At 50.6% G+C, this 16,666-nt stretch overlaps 7 protein-coding genes across 7 annotated transcripts; 4 read left to right on the top strand and 3 right to left on the bottom strand.

The window, feature by feature from the left end:
• The first annotated feature begins 1,809 nt into the window (after positions 1–1,809).
• sclB (uncharacterized protein) lies at positions 1,810–4,748 on the top strand. The gene is made up of 2 exons (XM_077805076.1): positions 1,810–3,168; positions 3,237–4,748. Exons 1-2 carry the CDS (start codon positions 2,518–2,520, stop codon positions 4,239–4,241), a joined length of 1,656 nt encoding a protein of 551 aa, XP_077661207.1. The 5' UTR covers positions 1,810–2,517; the 3' UTR covers positions 4,242–4,748.
• Positions 4,749–5,185: 437 nt separating this feature from the next.
• AFUA_6G11100 (amino acid permease) lies at positions 5,186–7,145 on the bottom strand (the record flags this gene model as incomplete). Its single annotated transcript, XM_745901.1, has 6 exons — positions 5,186–5,666; positions 5,725–6,189; positions 6,253–6,401; positions 6,460–6,501; positions 6,554–6,755; positions 6,808–7,145. The coding sequence occupies 6 exons, from the start codon at positions 7,143–7,145 to the stop codon at positions 5,186–5,188; spliced, it is 1,677 nt and encodes a 558-aa protein (XP_750994.1).
• Positions 7,146–7,158: 13 nt separating this feature from the next.
• Positions 7,159–7,284, top strand: AFUA_6G11090 (uncharacterized protein; the record flags this gene model as incomplete). Its single annotated transcript, XM_745900.1, has 1 exon — positions 7,159–7,284. One exon carries the CDS (start codon positions 7,159–7,161, stop codon positions 7,282–7,284), a length of 126 nt encoding a protein of 41 aa, XP_750993.1.
• Positions 7,285–8,019: 735 nt separating this feature from the next.
• On the bottom strand, positions 8,020–10,452 carry dbp4 (RNA-dependent ATPase HCA4; the record flags this gene model as incomplete). The annotated part of the gene is made up of 3 exons (XM_745899.1): positions 8,020–8,199; positions 8,227–8,565; positions 8,608–10,452. 3 exons carry the CDS (start codon positions 10,450–10,452, stop codon positions 8,020–8,022), a joined length of 2,364 nt encoding a protein of 787 aa, XP_750992.1.
• A 174-nt stretch (positions 10,453–10,626) lies between these two features.
• AFUA_6G11060 (uncharacterized protein) lies at positions 10,627–11,804 on the top strand. The gene is made up of 3 exons (XM_077805075.1): positions 10,627–10,759; positions 10,818–10,861; positions 10,942–11,804. Exons 1-3 carry the CDS (start codon positions 10,697–10,699, stop codon positions 11,477–11,479), a joined length of 645 nt encoding a protein of 214 aa, XP_077661206.1. The 5' UTR covers positions 10,627–10,696; the 3' UTR covers positions 11,480–11,804.
• Positions 11,805–11,844: 40 nt separating this feature from the next.
• AFUA_6G11040 (FAD synthase) lies at positions 11,845–13,528 on the top strand. Its single transcript, XM_745897.2, has one exon. The coding sequence runs from the start codon at positions 12,159–12,161 to the stop codon at positions 13,128–13,130; it is 972 nt and encodes a 323-aa protein (XP_750990.1). The 5' UTR covers positions 11,845–12,158; the 3' UTR covers positions 13,131–13,528.
• Positions 13,529–13,866: 338 nt separating this feature from the next.
• AFUA_6G11030 (uncharacterized protein) lies at positions 13,867–15,986 on the bottom strand (the record flags this gene model as incomplete). Its single annotated transcript, XM_077805074.1, has 6 exons — positions 13,867–14,161; positions 14,219–14,533; positions 14,595–14,689; positions 14,737–14,826; positions 14,878–14,968; positions 15,022–15,986. The coding sequence occupies 6 exons, from the start codon at positions 15,984–15,986 to the stop codon at positions 13,867–13,869; spliced, it is 1,851 nt and encodes a 616-aa protein (XP_077661205.1).
• Between the last annotated feature and the right edge of the window lie 680 nt (positions 15,987–16,666).

Here is a 16,666-nt window from a genome sequence, read left to right as displayed (position 1 = left end):
GTGTCAAGTTGTCAAATCATCATGCTGTCCCGTGCCTTCGGAGCCACACGGGTTCCATGACGATCTCTGCATTCCAGAGGCTAAGGCGTGAGCAAGATTCCCCCAGGATTCATTCCTTCCTGAGGATCTCCGTAACATGATGGAGAAAGAGATACTGCCATTCAAGTCACCTGATTTCGTAAAAGAAAGGGCTCACCATTGTCAGTGAAAAGAACAAAGATGAGCCCGAGAAATGGGCAAAACAGAGAGCGTGAAACCCCAAGAGGAAAGGAATCGTGAAGTCGTCATCATTTGGACTGATGAAGATCATTTAGAAAAATAAGCAGCTCCTTCTGAATTGCTGGATCCTCAGCATGAAAATGGTCTAAGACTCTTTAAGGGAAAGCATACTCCACCCCGGCGACTCAAGCTGGACAAAATAAGATGCAGGCGCCGTGCTATTGGTCAGAAAACAGGATTCGGTGATTTCTTTCTTTGGGCTTTTAGGAAAACAGCCGGTGCTGTGCATCCTTCTCAGCTTTCTATCGTACATGTCTCATGTGTGGAGGGTACACAGACAACCAGCTCTGTGCTGATTCTGCGGAACTGCTGATGCCATTGGACCGACAAGCTAGAAAAATCCTGGCGACTTCTCCCGAAACCTTCTTGCAAGTCGCTCCCTCACTTTTCTCAGTCCCAATCCCCCAAACCCCATTTCGGCTTTTGGCGCATGTCAAACTGGGACAGAATGAGCTAAAGAATAATGGCAAATGCGCAGCTCTCTCCCTGCCGAGCGGACTATTGGCAAGAAACTGCAGGCGGGCGGGCGCGGACGTCGATCCGTCGTTGGCTTCCTTTCGCCTTGCGTCCATTTCCCTGATTCGGCAACATCCCATAATTTCACTTCTATCAAAAGCAAAAGGGGAAGAGAAAAAAAAAAAAGAAATGAGAAAAGGAGAGAGAGAAAGAGAAAAGAGGAAAATAGAAAATGGAAGCAGGGCCGAATTTCTTGCCCCACTCCAAAGGAGCAGCTGTTCTCGAGCTGATCTGCCCTACTAGGATGGTTCCTACCTAGATACTGCATGCTATGGAGCATCGACATCGACCCAAGAGGTTGTTTAACCGTTTTGGGATTGTGCCACTGGCAGTGTCACCCTTATTCCCTATCGAGGTCCAGGTCCACTTGGAGCAGTCGGTTGAAGAAGAGGAAACAAGGGAAAAGAGAAAAAGATAGTCGGGGTCGTTCAGGAAACCAAAAAGAAAATAAAAAAAGAAAAGAGGAAAAAGAAAAAAAGGAACGAAATGCCACAGACACAATGGGACTACTAGCAACAATGTGACTGCGGGTCTGTTCGAGGCTCATCACTGAACATTGAGGCCTTATTACTTACTGATTGGCCTTAGCTGGGGTTAACCCCCCCCCCCCCCCCCGGGAGGATTGGAACCTGTGACTATCGGTCTACTATTTGTCCCTCTAATTCTCCCATCCCTAGTGAGCAGTGACACCTTTCCGTCATCTGGACTCTGGAGCGCCAAAGGAAGACTCCTCCCTCCTCCATTTAGCCCCATTGAGATCTACCGTGATGGAGATCAAGGCTATCGGCTGCTAGTCGCTGTTGCACTGGCCACCACTATAACCCACTCTTTCCTCACATCGCATGGCGCATCAGAGCTTTTCCCGTTTTAAGGTAGAAGCCTAATCTAACCTGAGAGAAAGGGAAAGACTAGATCAATCAGACTCCATCAATCGACCTTTCACTATCGTCTCCTCGCTCGAAGCAAGTCTTCCCACTTAACGGTAGATGAGCAGCTGTATGCCACTTCTGGTCCAAAAAAAAAAAAAAAAAAAAAGAGTAACCGATATTTAGGCCTCTGACTCTCTATGTGTTCTTTTCACTCCAGCAGCTGTTCAAAATTAATTGGCAGAACCAAGTAGTGCGTCTCACTGCCCTGTATAGTTCACCGTTTTTCCCTTTTTCCCCCTTTCGGGTAGTGGACTGTCTCCAAAGTTCACCCAAAAGCCATAACGTCTGGGGCCCAATTTTCAGCATGCATCGTGACTCGGAGGTAAGGCATATTTACTTTCCCTTTTTGAGCCGTTTTATTTCTTTCTTATTTCGTTCTTTCGTTGAAATGCCCCGTTCTATCGTCCTGCCTAGCCCCATTGATCGCCCTTCCCATACTGCAATAAATCAACCCTACATGAGAACGGCCGAATCTATGAAGACCGCTGTCATGTTGTGGGCATAATTCAATGATCGACACACCCTAGTTTATGACTTATCCAATCGCAGATATTGTACTGACTGATTATAAGCTCCTCCGGTCCATGGACTTGTAAGCGTGAGAATCTCAGATGACGACCGGTGATTGAGAAGAAAGAACTATTGCGATTGGATAGACACTGCAACTCCCGAAAGCCTTCTCTCCATGCCAGATATGCTGCCTATTTCAACATCAGATCTAGTTTGTTTTCTGTTCCTTTGAACCCTTCCAGCCGTAGTTCCTCTACAGCAACAGGGACCCTCAACCTACCAAATGCAATCACTCGTCCTTCCCCCTTCAGCCCTCACCAGCACACAATTTGGACATCCAAGGTTCAGTTCAGCCTCCGAACGGCTTGCTCTTAAGTACACGCTACCGACAAATGCTCGTCTGTGCAATTCCCGGGATCTTCCACCCGTCCACCCTATGTCCAGCTCGGTCCCGGCAGAAGACCCGCTGGAGACTACTCGACACGTCAAACCGCCCCCTCATACAACAGGACTGCCGACAGTTACGGCTGTGCCAGTGACCGCCCCCGCGGTGACACCGGCGTCTGTCTCAGAGACGGCTCTGGCGTCGGGATCTTCAGGCCCCGCGGCAGGCCATACTTCAGCATTCCAACAATATGTGGCCCGGACCGCTGGAGAAGAGATGCGACCACCGTTCATCTTCAATAAAACTGTCCCTGGTTTCCAAGCACCATTGGGGACCACTGAACAACGAGAAGCACAAGAGTCCTCGACGGCGTTTCCATCCTCGAGTCGTGGAACCTCGCCAACTGGCACAACCACTAGAGCGCTGCTGCCAAAAGGGACGAGACGCACTAAAGCTCACGTCGCATCCGCGTGTGTTAATTGCAAGAAGAAGCATCTAGGGTGCGATCCTGCCCGACCTTGTCGCAGGTGCGTCTTGTCGGGAAAGGAGGTAAGCCAATCTATCTTAGTCCACCTGAGTTGCAGTTCGTTGCTAAGGTGAATGCTGGTGCAAAAAAGGCTACCTGTGTGGATGTTACGCATAAGAAAAGAGGAAGACCGCCACTGAAGGCTGAGGATGCGTCTCTCAGGACGTACACAACACAGGCAGAAAATGCGGTGACATCTGGAGAGCAGCAGCCTCCTCTAGCCAGACGCACTCATACACATAAGTCCACCGGCTCTCGCGAAATTCGACCTGTGACAGACCTCCAGATACCTGGTACACCACACGGGACAGTCGGGTTTAGGGCTGCGCCAGGTCACCCTCACAGGTGGTCGACTTCTGTATTTCCCCAGGCGGTGGATCCTTCAATATCGATGCAGTCAAACCTTGGGCATAGGCGATTTTCTTCTTCTGGTTCCATACCACAGATGACAGCCGCGACACAGTCGGGAATCATGCCTCTCACAAGTGGTTTCAGTCCTGTGCTCAATCTCGGTGGCTCGCAAATGGGCGCACGACGGGCTTTTTCTTCGTATACTCACCAGGGATTACCTCCTACCACATCTCCCCCGCAGTATCAGCAACCATTCGGTGTGCCTATGCCGCCATACACCGTGAGTCCGAGAATGGTGAGCCGGTTGCCGCCGGGCGACACTCGCGAAGCATACCCGGAATCTCCAGTCCGATTGCCCCCCATTTTCCCTCCAGCGATGCCGCACTCCCGTCCCGCACCACAGGCACATCGGTTGAGCGATCCTTACCCAGCGGTGTGGTCCCCTCGGCTCCGTGAGGAGCTGATGCAGCCACAGCCACAGCAGCAGACTAGGGGTTCGTCGCCGCACAGTTTGATGGAGCCAACTTCTTCTGCCGCGCAAACGCGTCACGCAGCACTCGAACACGGCCACGGAGAAGTAGCTCCGCATCAATCAAATTCAATTATACAAGGAGCACAAACTCTTTCAGTGCAGTCGTCTCCAGCTCGTCCTCGGGACGAACAACCAGCTGGGGGACCCGAAACAGACGAACCCAGGCCCGCGAAGAGGCGAAAGATGGCCTTGGATGATATGGTGAACGACTGATCGTCTCCTACAGCAGGACTTGATATGGGCCCAGATTAGTCACTTTTCGTCGATTTTGGCCGCTTGGAAGCCCCCGGAGACCTCCTTCAGACATCGATTCTTGTAGCAGGTCCTACGAACTGAACGACTCTGATGCTTAATTTCTTTTGTCCGTGTACCTCGAACGCCCACCTTAATTTACTGTTACGATTTGATCACCACTCATTTGCAGCCTTGCGCAGCTCACACCATCTGCGGACTCACTATTTCCTTTGTTCTTGATATCCCTGGATTCGCATGTGCTCCAGCAACCCCAGCTGTGGCATTTTCACATCTACCACTCGGATTTCTCAGCCTGGTCTATACGCTATACATTGGCCGTTGCGTATTTTACGATCACCCTCATCTTCCATTCTTTCCGTTACATCAAGGTCAAAGGTTCATCACTGGCGTTTTGTCTCCTTTGTATTCTCGGAGTTCTCACGGGGTCACGCCATTCGCATTACTATGTTCGATCATCCACACTGCTGCATAATGCATAGGAGGGGAGCCGGACAATATATATAATTATTCGTTTTCGTTTCTCTGGTTTCTGGTTTGGTCCCCCTTGGCTTTGTCGGCATTCTACATGTCTCATAGACTATACATACAACAGACTGGCTCTGATATCCTGCTGGACGGATGGCCTAATATCTAGTGCTTGTGACTATATGGCTCGGGAATACTCGACGGTTGAATAGAGATTTGATGTGGAACTCCCGTTTGCGTTCTGTGTCTATACTGTACGGTAGTATCTAGTACCAATGCCACGGAGATGAGTCGTGTATGTCATCATTATCGATCCAACCTTGATCAGCGACAAAGTAGGGAGCCATGAGTTGTGCCGTGCCATGTCTCATTCGTTCAAGTCCCATATATACACATGTCTATTACGAATATGAACGTAAATGAGTACAGGATGAATTCTATAGGAACAGCCACATCCCAACTCGCTTCAGCTTCCCGAGCACGCCCTTTTCACTCTGCAACTGTTTGATATGCAGAATCCTCCCGACCCGCGACGGGCTATCACCATCGGCATTGCCATCGCTTTCAGCATGCTCCGCATTCAGATCATACCGATCAGTAACCAAGTCCATCTCATCCAGATGCACGAACCTCGTCTGCTTAACCAGCTTCCAGGCCAAAAACATGACAATCATGATAGGGATCTCGATGTAGAACGACACAAAGTCGACGGCCTGGAAGGACGGGCTGAAGCAGGACCAGCCCTGCACGAGGATCAGGACGATATTCAGCCCGACGGCGATGATGGGGCCGACGGGGTACGTCCAGTTCTTGAAGGGGAGGAGATGCTCGAGGTTCTGCCGGCGGATGGCGGCGCGGAAGCGCAGGGAGGCGATGCCGATGCAGACCCACGAGATTTGGTTGGAGACGCCGACGATGCTGGTTTCACTGTTAGGGCTTGCTTATAGGGACCGTTGATAGGCTAAGGGGGTCTTACTTTTGCAACCAGGTCCAGAGCTGGCCGGCTCCGATGTAGCTGGCTCCGAAGCAGAGACCGCTGACGAGGGATGTGGCTAGCACGGCGACCCAGGGGATCTGGAAGCGGTTGAGGTGGCCAAAGAAATGAGGGGCGTGGCCGTCTACCGCGAGCGTGTAGAGAAGCCGGGACCCTGCGAAGAGGGCATGGTTGGCGGCGGAGATGACGCTGGTCATTAGCACGGCGTTGATGAAGCTGCCTGCCACGGCGCTGCCAGCTTCCATGAAGACGATGGTGAACGGGCTGGTGGCGGTGGTTTTCTTTGACAGGTTGGGGTAGTTGTAGGGAACATTGAGACCGATGAGAATGATGGAGATGATGTAGAAGAGGACGATGCGCCAGAAGACATTGCGGACGACTCGCGGCAGGTTTTTAGCTGGGTCTTTGGTTTCTCCCGCTGTGATGGCAATGGATTCCGTGCCGCCACTGGATGAAGTCAGCTCTGTTCTGCATTCCTTATGCTAGATGAAAATAAAATAAAAAACATACTAAGCAAACGATGCCGTGACAAAGACGGAGGCGAATCCACCGATTCCACCTACGAAGGGGGCATCGCCGACATAGAAGTACTTGTCACCGATGTATTTGTGGTCCTTATTGCCCCCGCAGTTGACAACAATCCCGAGAATGATGAAGATCTGAACGAGTTAGTCTCATAATTGAATATCTAACAACATCGCGGGGATGCGAGCATACTATAATCGTGATGACCTTGAGTAAGCTGAGCCAATATTCAATCTGCAAGAGATTATTAGTTAACTTCCCTGCAAAAAGCGCACCATGACCATACCTCTCCGTAGATTCTCACAGACATCACATTAAGTAAAATAACAAAAATCAGAAAGATTAAGCTGATCGCCCAGCCTGGGAAGTTATCCGTCCAATACTGCAGCAATAGTTGCAGTGCAATGACATCCGCCGCCGTTGAGACAGCGTCATTAAACCAGTAATTCCAAGTCAGAGCGAAACCAAGAGCATCGTCAACGAAGCGCCTGCACCAGTCGTCAGCGATACCCTCACCCTATCCATGAACGAACTACTTACCCTGCGAAAGTACAGAACGAACCCGCAATGGGAATAAACGCCGCCATCTCCCCCAGGCTTAACATCGTGACGAACACAATCCCACCACATATGGCATACGAAATAAGCATCGACGCAGGCCCACCTGTCGCGAGAGCTTTGCCTGTTCCCAGGAAGAGTCCCGTCCCAATTGTGCCGCCGATGGCGATCATCTGCACCTGGCGGGCGGAGAGCTTACGAGCGAGCCTGTCGGCGTTGACATGTTGATTGAATTCAAAGGGCTCAGCGCCTGCGGCCTTTCCGCTCAGAGGCTCTTGGGGAGCATGAGGGGGATATTTTTCAATATCATGAACTGTCATCTTTGCTTCGATCATGCAGAGAGAAGACAGCTCTGCTAAGAAGCGCTTCAGCCCCTCACCAGACCGCTGCCAAGCTCCAGAACCTCGCTTGGGGATCTACCTCCGCCAGAAGGCAGTTGGCCAAGTTCTTTTTGGCTAGCAGTCATGTTAGTATGTTGTCGACGAAACTGCGCTCGAAAGGCTCCGACTCACCTCTGGCCTAGTGCTTCTATACTTGACTTCCCAATTCGGGAAGAAGCACGTGACTCTACTAGAGTTTTCCAATTCTTCAAACCCTCAAGCCGACATATGACGAACATCCGTCACAGCAGCAGATGAGCAGGAATTACAGAGTAGTTCAAAGGCAGGACGATCCCCTTCCAGGAGAATTCTTGCTGTCAGGCTGATTATGCCATTTGCGACCATCTTGACGCAAAACAATCCCTGTCTTGAGGTTACTTTCAAGTGGGTTTAGCGGCGATTGCGTGATTGATAAAAATTACGTACTGAGATGGCTCAAAAGAGTCTGAATGTCTTCATCTTCGGTTGATCCAGAAGGACCATCCGCACATGGCTGCGGGCTGGACAAGAGCAGGAGGATTGACGATTGGTTCGACCCGACGGAATTGCAGACCATGGCTCCATGGTCGACGCCACACTTTGACTGGAAAAGCTTCACCATTTATTTGTCTTGGCCGTCCGGTATTAGGAATATGCACCGAGTTTGGTAGCGGGACCTGGAGATAGACATAACTGTTTGTATGATAATGCTCGTTTACAGCATTGTCTATGCTATCACTCACTATATACAAAGAATGCTTTTATTACTCCGCTAGAGAAAAGTGCAATAAGAGAGAAAGGGAGAATATATCCGTAAATCGTCGATACAGGACCGCTAACCAAGCAAACCAGTGGCGAGCGATTCCAGATCCTCCAGGGTTTGAATTTGACGAGGAGTGTGGGCTGCTTGGTCGCTGGACTTCTTGCTCTTCTTGTACCAAGGCTCTGCTTCCTCTCTGTCGTTCGCCTCGGTGAACTTGACCTTGGGCTTCTTGCTGGGACGTGGTGCTTCGTCCTCGGAGGCGGAAAATCCTCCATCGACGTCTTGGTCGCCTTCGTACGGAGGTAGTTGTACCAGTGTCTCTTCTTCCTCCGCTTCGGCAAGCAGCTCGCGCTCGCGAGCCTTGCGTTTCTCCTTCTTCTCGCGCCGCTTCTGTTTGGCAATCTCCTTGTCCTCCATGTCTGCCAGACGTGTGCGTTCCGCCTCTTCCGCCAAGAACTTGGCCTGTTGATCCTTGGCGTCGCCGCGGGCCTTGAATTGCTCTTCGTCTTCCAACTCGTACAACTCGTGCGGGTTTCCTTCGTCGTCGTAGACCAGTTTGGTTCCCTTGCCCTTGAATTTGAGTAACTTCTTCTTCGATTTGAGGAGCTTCTCGCGACGCTTGGAATCGATGACCAGAGGTGTACTGCCGTCAATGTGTACCACCTTGACGTTCTTCTTGTTACCCTTCTCACTCTCATCGTCCTCGTCACCTGACGATCCCAGGTCCTTATCACCGGCGTCGAAGCGACGTTTGACGGACAGGAAGTCATCATCTTCGTCCGCATCAGCCCCGGCGCCGGCATTGGGTGCAACCATTGTGCCGTCGTCATTGATGAGTTTCGAGTAATGCTCTGCCAGCACGTCTTGGTTCCGCCGCTCAAACATCCGGTCATATTTGGTCCGTACCTGTGGTTCCTCCTTCTTCTTGCTCTTCTTCTCGCCGTCCTCCTCGTCCGTGTCATCGTCGTCACTCAACAGGTGCGCTGCGGCTCGAGGTGCGTTCTTCCGTTGCTTCGTATCGTCTCCCTTGATGAATTTGATCCGGGGTGCACCAGGTAAACCTAAGCTAGCCGCGAACTCATCCAGCTTCAGTTCCTTGAGTTTGAAAATCTCCTTGTCTTTTTGAATATAAACAGATTTGACATAAGAAATGAACGCCTTCTGCCCGAGATACTTAAGCTCAGGATCCTTGAAGCACATGTTCTGTAGCTGATCCTTGATACTCTGTTGTTTGTTTGCCTTGATGTTGATCTTCTCGATGGGTACTTTCTTCTGCTCCAGGCGCTTCAGCATGCCTTCCTCCTCACTGGGATCCAAGAACAAAACTGCACGACCTTCCCGCTCGTACCGCGCCGTACGCCCCACTCTGTGGATATAAGTGTCCGCATCTTCCGGACAGTCAAGCTGGATGACCCAATCGACCGCTGGGAAGTCCAGACCACGAGCAGCAACATCGGTAGAGAAGAGAACGCAATGCTTCGATTGTGAGAATCTGGTCACAATGTCCAATCGTCCACCCTGCTTCTGGCGGCCGTGAAGATGCATCAACGGAATACCAGGCTGTAAATGTCGGAAGGATTCGTATACAAATCGTACTTGTTTCCCCGAAGACAAAAATACCATGGTCTTGGACTTTAGATTGCTTCTGATGAAACTCCACAGGATATCAAGCTTCTGCGGAAGCGGCGTAATCACGTAATGTTGCTGAAGTTTAGATGGCGTTGCTGAAGATGCCGTCTCGTGGACAGCCACGTACTCGGGATCCTGAAGACTCAACCGGGCAAGGTCCGAAACCTTCTTCGTCTGAGTTGCACTGAATAGCAACGTTTGACGCTCTTTAGGAAGGTGGCCGATAATGGCGTCCACCGTCTGCTGGAAGCCCAAATCCAGAATACGGTCTGCTTCGTCGAGGACCAGCATCTGGAGATTATATGTGTCGAACAGTGCTGTCTGATCCAGATGTTGCAACATACGACCAGGCGTACACACCAGAATATTCATCCGTCCCAGTCTCTCCTGCTCCTCCTTCAAACTCTTCCCACCAATAACCAGACCAGCCGAGAATGTATGATAGCGACCGATTTTCCGGAGAACTTCGAAAATCTGAATGGCGAGCTCGCGAGTTGGAGATAAAATCAAGGCGCCCAACCCATCATGCTCAGCCCACTGCTTGCGGTAGAGGTTTTCGAGCACAGGAACGAGAAAAGCCAGCGTCTTGCCGCTACCCGTCTTTGCGGCTCCCAGGATATCTCGACCCTTGAGCGCGTGGCTTATCGCACGAGATTGGATATCAGTCAACGTTTTGTAGTGCGAAGACGCAAGGCCTGAAGCGGTTGGTTCGGATAGAGGCAGATCAGAGAAAGATTTAAAGATCCCTTTGAGGTCAAGATCTTCCACCCGCTGGATGAGAGACGACAGTTCTTCCTGCCCGCGCTTGCGTTTCAATGTTTTCGATCGCTGTGGCTTTGCATGCTTGCCAGTGCGAGGACCAGCGGCAGGAGCCATGATAGTCCGCGTGAGCCTGTATCAAGGATACTATCCTCACTGGTATAGATTATGTTAATCTTTTGGTCGGCAATGAAGCAATCCGCCGTCGGGCGGTGAAGCAACTTTTTTTTCTCCGCTGCTGAGTCAGCCATAGATAAGATTGGGAGCTTATCACAGGCGCTCAGACTACAGGGACTGTTCCTGATCATTCAACAAACACAGAGTAACTGAAGCTTGTGGCATTCGTAAGGCTGAATTTACAATGTCGTCCGACGAGCAAGATGCTTTGGACGCACTGGAGAAGGAGGCGTCAGATTTCATCAAGGTATGTGAGAGCTGTCCCAGCCACAATTGGCGTCAGACTGACATTTGCTACGATGTAGGATGCGGAAATCGATCGCATTCGAAAGGCTTTTCAATTAGATGCGTGAGTATTATTCTTTTTCTGTTGTTTCTTGACACCTTCTATGCGTTCTACGGTCTGCCAACTGACAATTTCGCAATAAGATATGCGGTCCTTGATCTTCAGCCCGGTGTCCCCGAATCCGACATCAAATTACAATATCGCAAAAAATCCCTTCTCATTCACCCTGACAAAACAAAAAACCCTGCTGCCCCAGATGCCTTTGACCGGCTCAAGAAGGCTCAGACGACTTTATTGGATGAGAAGGCCCGCGCGTATCTGGATGAATGTATCGCTGATGCGCGACGGCTCTTGATCCGGGAACATAAGTACACAGTAGACTCCCCCGAATTACAGACCGAAGAATTCAAAAAAGAATGGCGTCAGAAGACCGTTCAGGTGTTGCTAGAAGAGGAAGCGCGCAGACGAAGACAGCTTAAGGCCAAGCTGCAGGAGGAAGGACGAGAGAAGCGCAAAGAGGAAGAAGAGTTGGAGGCAAGAAAACGGAAGCGAGAGCTGGAGCAGGCTTGGGAAAATACGCGAGATGAGCGGATTGGAAGCTGGCGAGAATTCCAAAAAGGGCAGAAGAAGGGGACCGATGGTGACAAGAAGAAGAAGAAAAAGATGAAAGTTCTAGGCTAACGATGTCGCATACAATGTTTCAATCATTCCACTGTGGTCAATTGGCGTTTGGGAATCTATTCTAGTTGCTCTCTCATCTTCTTAATGTTTCGAGACACCTGATTGTGTATCTTAGCGGTCCCTACTTCAGATTCAAGATCTAACCCTCATGACCGTTGCAACCTCCTAATGTTCTCTGCAAAGTATGGGCCATTCTACACGATCCATACCTGCCAATCCGCCGGATGCGGTCACAATGTCAAGAGTCAGGACATCATAATCTATACGACTGGTTGATCTTAGTCGAGCAACTGTCTTAAATCGGCCCGCAGTCGGTGATGGCGACGCGGGGCGCGGGGTTGAACTTCTCCGAGGTGATTTCGGAAACCAGAAGATTCTCCAGCCTGTCTCCACCATCGGGGATGCCTTCGTGATCCGCTGTCATTCATTTGCCCTTTCGTATCAAGAGTCTCTCATGAGGTACCTTAGTACATGGAAACTTCGTTATTCTCTGCAATTTCTCCTTGACGAACTATATGATCCTATCTCTCATCTGTGACAGCGCTGACTTTGCTGATAAGTCAGTGATACAGCGACATCACATTCCGTCCCCGCTACAACGTCCACCAAAGCTGCATACCTGATAAGTACGCGGAGTATATTTCCCACGTCAGAACAGCCACCGATTCCAGCAATTGGGATGCAAGACATGAGAGAATCTGCGTCCGAGCCATCTCGAGCGCTCTCAACTTCAGATGGCGCCGCAGTGAACGACCAACAGCCTCCACCACACTATCCCAACTCCCCCGCCACGACAACAAAAGAAACGGATAATATCCCTTCGTTCCCCTCTTCGACAACCACTGCAACAATAGCCGAATCCTCCCCCTCACTCTCCGGCGTCGTCGCCGACGTCCACCAGCGCGTCCAGTCCTTCCTCCAAGAATCACACCCCCCGGATTCCCTTCTCGCCGCCGTCCAACAACAGACCCGCATCTCTCTCAACGTCATCGCAACAGCCCTATCCCGCTACAAGCTCTCCGAACTCTCCCTCTCCTACAATGGCGGCAAAGACTGTCTTGTCCTGCTCATCCTCTTCCTCGCTAGTCTCCACCCTCATCCACCCCCCGAGGAAGGCGGCCTCGCCTATATCCCCGCCATCTACGCCCTCCCTCCCGATTCTTTCCCTGCAGTCGAGGAGTTTGTTCAGTGGTCCTCGCGCGCCTACCATCTCGCAATCGTGAGATTTACCACCGAGCCGCCCCGCACCACCCTCAAGTCATGCTTCGAACACTACCTCTCCCTCAACCCGTCCATCAAGGCCATCTTCGTCGGAACCCGGCGCACTGACCCGCACGGGGCCAATCTGACCCATTTCGATCCTACCGATAGCGGATGGCCTGATTTCATGCGCATTCACCCTGTCATTGACTGGCACTACGCGGAGATCTGGGCTTTCATTCGTCACTTGGGTCTTAAGTATTGCTCTCTCTATGATCGAGGTTACACTAGCCTAGGAGGCACTTCAGATACCCACCCGAACCCCAAGTTGCGTGTGGAACACAGCGCCGATCCAGGCCAAGGCGTTGCAGACGGCACACAATCTCAGCACTACCGACCAGCCTACGAATTGACCGAGGACCAGGAGGAGAGGCTGGGACGCAGTAAATAGTGGCAATTCGGCAGCCTGCCGCCGTCTTCCGTCCATTCCGGCCCCGTCGTGTATAGCGAGTCCTCAACAACCCTTTCTCTATTTCGCAATCTTCGTCTCTAACCTCTTTTTACCACTCCTTCGCCCCCCAAACTCCGGACGTTGGGCGGTTGCCCTTTGATTTATGTTCGTTGCAGAGCTATAGACTGTGCATACAACCTTGCATGATTTTCGAAGATGTTCCAATGCCACGGAACTTGATTAGAGCCGTTATCATTTTAGACTAGATCCTGGTCTCTTGAACGAGACGAAAAGCGAGCCTACGCTTTTGGAGAAATGAAGAATTCAGGAATGAACTCATATCTTCAGAAGGACTTTTCACCGCTTGCACGACTAGGTAAAACATACAGCTCTATATAACACATTTTGTTGATCATACATCAAACTGCGGCACGGAGAAATTGAGCAAAGATAACACTTCAACGCTCAGATATTAACCTGCAATTACTGAGGAAACCATAGACAAAAAGAGGAATAAGGAGTATCAAGAGCAAGGGAGGTGAAATGGGGGACAGTTCTGCAATATTCCAGTGATCATACAATCGATGGGATAATAACTCTTAAAGTAAAATAATCCGGAAAATAGAACGTCATGATGCTCGTATTGACTGCCATGATTGACGCCGGAGGCGTTTTCAGTGACGATAGGGATATTCCATAGCAATGTGATGGGCAAGAGAAAGCTGGAAAAGTCAACTCAGAGAGCAGACCTTGGAGAAGTCATGAGGGCCTCTTTGCAGGGGGAGATGGGGGACAGACAATCAACGTCCATATTCTCCTTCTGGGGACTGGAGCCTTGGGACCGAGCCTTCACGCATGGAGTACTGGGCATAACTGTCTTGGAGGAACTGGCAGAAGCATTGTTTGGAATGGCATGACGGCCATAAAGACGTCCATGATATACCGGGGTGGTCTCCCAAGTTGCTGGACTGTTCCTGGTTGACCATGAGCTGAAAGGCATGTTGCTAGCCGGATTTTTCATCAACTGGTACCTGCTTATATCGTTAGACCGCTCATGGCATCTGTACCAGACAATCCTTCATACATACGACGGGGAAATGGACGTCGCAGGAGTCCAAGTGGAACCTACTCCGACCGGCGATGGATAGCTGACCTGGGAGTTAGGGCTGAGGTGATTGGCGGTCTGCTGGAGACGCTGCAGAGAAGGCGATGGAGTAGAGCCCTGCACGACTTCAACAGAGTAGTTGTACTCTCCAGCACGATATGCACGACGCTCGTTGCTTTGCTGTTTCAACATCTTTTGGGCCTTCGTGTCTGCGAACCGGAGCAGCAATTTCACCCCATTTTTGGAGATGTTGTGGAATTCACCCAACACTTTCTCGGCGATTTCACGTGTATCGAAGCTTTTAAAACATTGTCAGATTGTGTCGCAAGCGGGAGATAACCTAGCAAGCGAACACTTACCGAGCGAAACCGACCTCCTTGCTGACGCCAGTTTTCTCGTCACGGCTGATCTTTTCAGAGACAACATGGTACGGCTCGAAATGATGTCGAAGGTCCTGAACATATATTAGAAGGTCATTTCTGATGAGGCTACCATACTTACAGCCTCAGTCCAAGTTATCGGAACGTTAGTGCAATAGATGTTGGTGGACGTCTTGTCCTCAAGGTCCTTCAGGCGTGAGTTTCGAGATTTCTAGGCTATGTCAGCGTTTGCGAATCTCTGGTTGGCATTGATTCACAGTACTTGTGCAAAACTTGCTTGATATCCAAGATAGAAAAAGCCCCGGATGCAGTTCTCGCATGACTCAAAGTTGTAAAACTGGACAAAACCGAATCTGGAAGCGAAATTAGCTGACAGGCCGACATACTAGAAGCTGCTTTGACATACCCTTTGCAAAGCCCCGTGTCCAGATCCACAATAGCCTTGCAACGATCAATCTTCCCAAAGCGGGCAGCATAGGAATGCAGCATTTCGTCCGTGGTCTGTGGCAAAAATCCTCTGATGTAGACGTTGGTAATACCTTCGCGGTTCTCGAGGCATTTTGCGAGCGTCACTTCCGAAGGGTTAGTCCACATGGCGGGAACCGCCCTTGGGATCGGAGGTTCCTGTTGAGTGATACTCTCCAAGTCCTGGAGCATGTAGCCATTGGGCGTCTTCATCACTTGGTAAGGGAGACATGGTTGCGGAGGGCCGTTGTAGTTCAATAGTGGAATAGAGGGTCCATCAATGGTGGAGACAGCAGGTCCAGGATAGAACTCACATTGGTTGCCAGGAGTTTCAGAGGTGGATTGGCCAGTTACCTTCTGGTTCTCGCTAGCGACCCAGCCGTTCCGCTTCTGGCCAGCCAGATTCTGCAGGTTGTTGTCTGCCACGAAAGGAAATGAATATCCCTGCATTGTTGCTGGCCCCATAGGAAAGTTGGGACTGGCACTTGGATACATGGCTGGAAGATACGGAAGGTGACCCAGCTGGGTTGGTCCAAGTACAGAAGTGGGATTGAAAGACGAAATAGGAGGAATGCCGTTCAGCATTGGCCCGCTGGGGAGGAGGACAAACTGGCCATTGTAGGGTGCACGATTGGCCCCGGATAGGTCAAAGTTTGGGGACATCGTGAACGGCATGCTGCCCTTGATAGTGCTGTACTTGGAGCAGGAACGCTGGTTCTGAAAGTTCTGATCTGCTTGGAGAGGAGCAGAACCGTCATGATAACCCTCCGGCTGGCTGGGATGACCGTTCTGCTGGTAGCCAGCAGCAAAGGGGGCACGAGAATCTCGAGCAAATTGGCCAGACTGGGCCTGAGGAGCTTGACCAGAATCGGCAGAAGCAGAATGCTGTTGACTTTGGGACTGCATGATGGCTGTTTCTATAAAGAATCTTCAAGGTAAGTTAGCAATGCAAAGGTCTTCACCTTGTAAGCGTCACCATTCGAGCAAGAGTATTCAAATGCTTAGATGATACCTGCGACCTGAAGAATGGACGACTGTATGAGATGCAGGGGACACGCACCTTGGACTCCAGGATTGTACGGCAATAGCAGTGGTTGTAGAAATTTGAAAAAGACTGCTAGCGGATCAGGCTAGAGTCATCAGCTAGCGAATGATGGAAGAGTGTCGTAGTTAATTCGCCTACACTTGCGATGGAAATTTGTATATAAAGACGATGAAGAGTGAGTCCCTTGTGGTAACGAGAGCAAAGTAAAAGGGCAGACGAGAGCCGTTTCCGGACAATCAATAGAGCTGATAGAGGTAGAAGGATGACTGGTAACGAAAGGTTGCTAGCAGAGTGGGTGAAATTGCTGACGATGAGAATGGGATGAAGAAGAAGAAGAAGAAGAATGCGAGAAAATGTGGGAAGTAAGCTGGTGAAAGAGTCCTGTCGGCAAGTATAGAGAACTGCAGAAAGAAGGGCGTGCTTACAGAAAGAACGCCTCTAGGACAAGCGACAAGAACCCAGAAAGAGCGATCTATGAAACGTCCAAGTAAAGAAGGAGGCTATCGGGAGGTCGGAAAGATGTCACTGACAATGTAGAAAA

This window comes from Aspergillus fumigatus, chromosome 6 (assembly GCF_000002655.1).
Source record: "Aspergillus fumigatus Af293 chromosome 6, whole genome shotgun sequence".
Lineage (NCBI taxonomy): Eukaryota > Fungi > Ascomycota > Eurotiomycetes > Eurotiales > Aspergillaceae > Aspergillus > Aspergillus fumigatus.
The sequence above is the reverse complement of the archived record's forward strand: the minus strand, read 5'-3'. Positions and strand labels throughout refer to the sequence as shown.

Bases quoted from the DNA above. Each gene is read 5' to 3' on its own strand.
- AFUA_6G11060 (XM_077805075.1), top strand. From the start codon at position 10,697: ATGTCGTCCGACGAGCAAGATGCTTTGGACGCACTGGAGAAGGAGGCG. The intron at 10,760-10,817 runs GTATGTGAGAGC...GCTACGATGTAG, and splicing joins AGGCGTCAGATTTCATCAAG to GATGCGGAAATCGATCGCAT. The intron at 10,862-10,941 runs GTGAGTATTATT...TTTCGCAATAAG, and splicing joins AAGGCTTTTCAATTAGATGC to ATATGCGGTCCTTGATCTTC.
- sclB (XM_077805076.1), top strand. From the start codon at position 2,518: ATGCAATCACTCGTCCTTCCCCCTTCAGCCCTCACCAGCACACAATTT. The intron at 3,169-3,236 runs GTAAGCCAATCT...GGTGCAAAAAAG, and splicing joins GCGTCTTGTCGGGAAAGGAG to GCTACCTGTGTGGATGTTAC.
- AFUA_6G11040 (XM_745897.2), top strand. From the start codon at position 12,159: ATGCAAGACATGAGAGAATCTGCGTCCGAGCCATCTCGAGCGCTCTCA.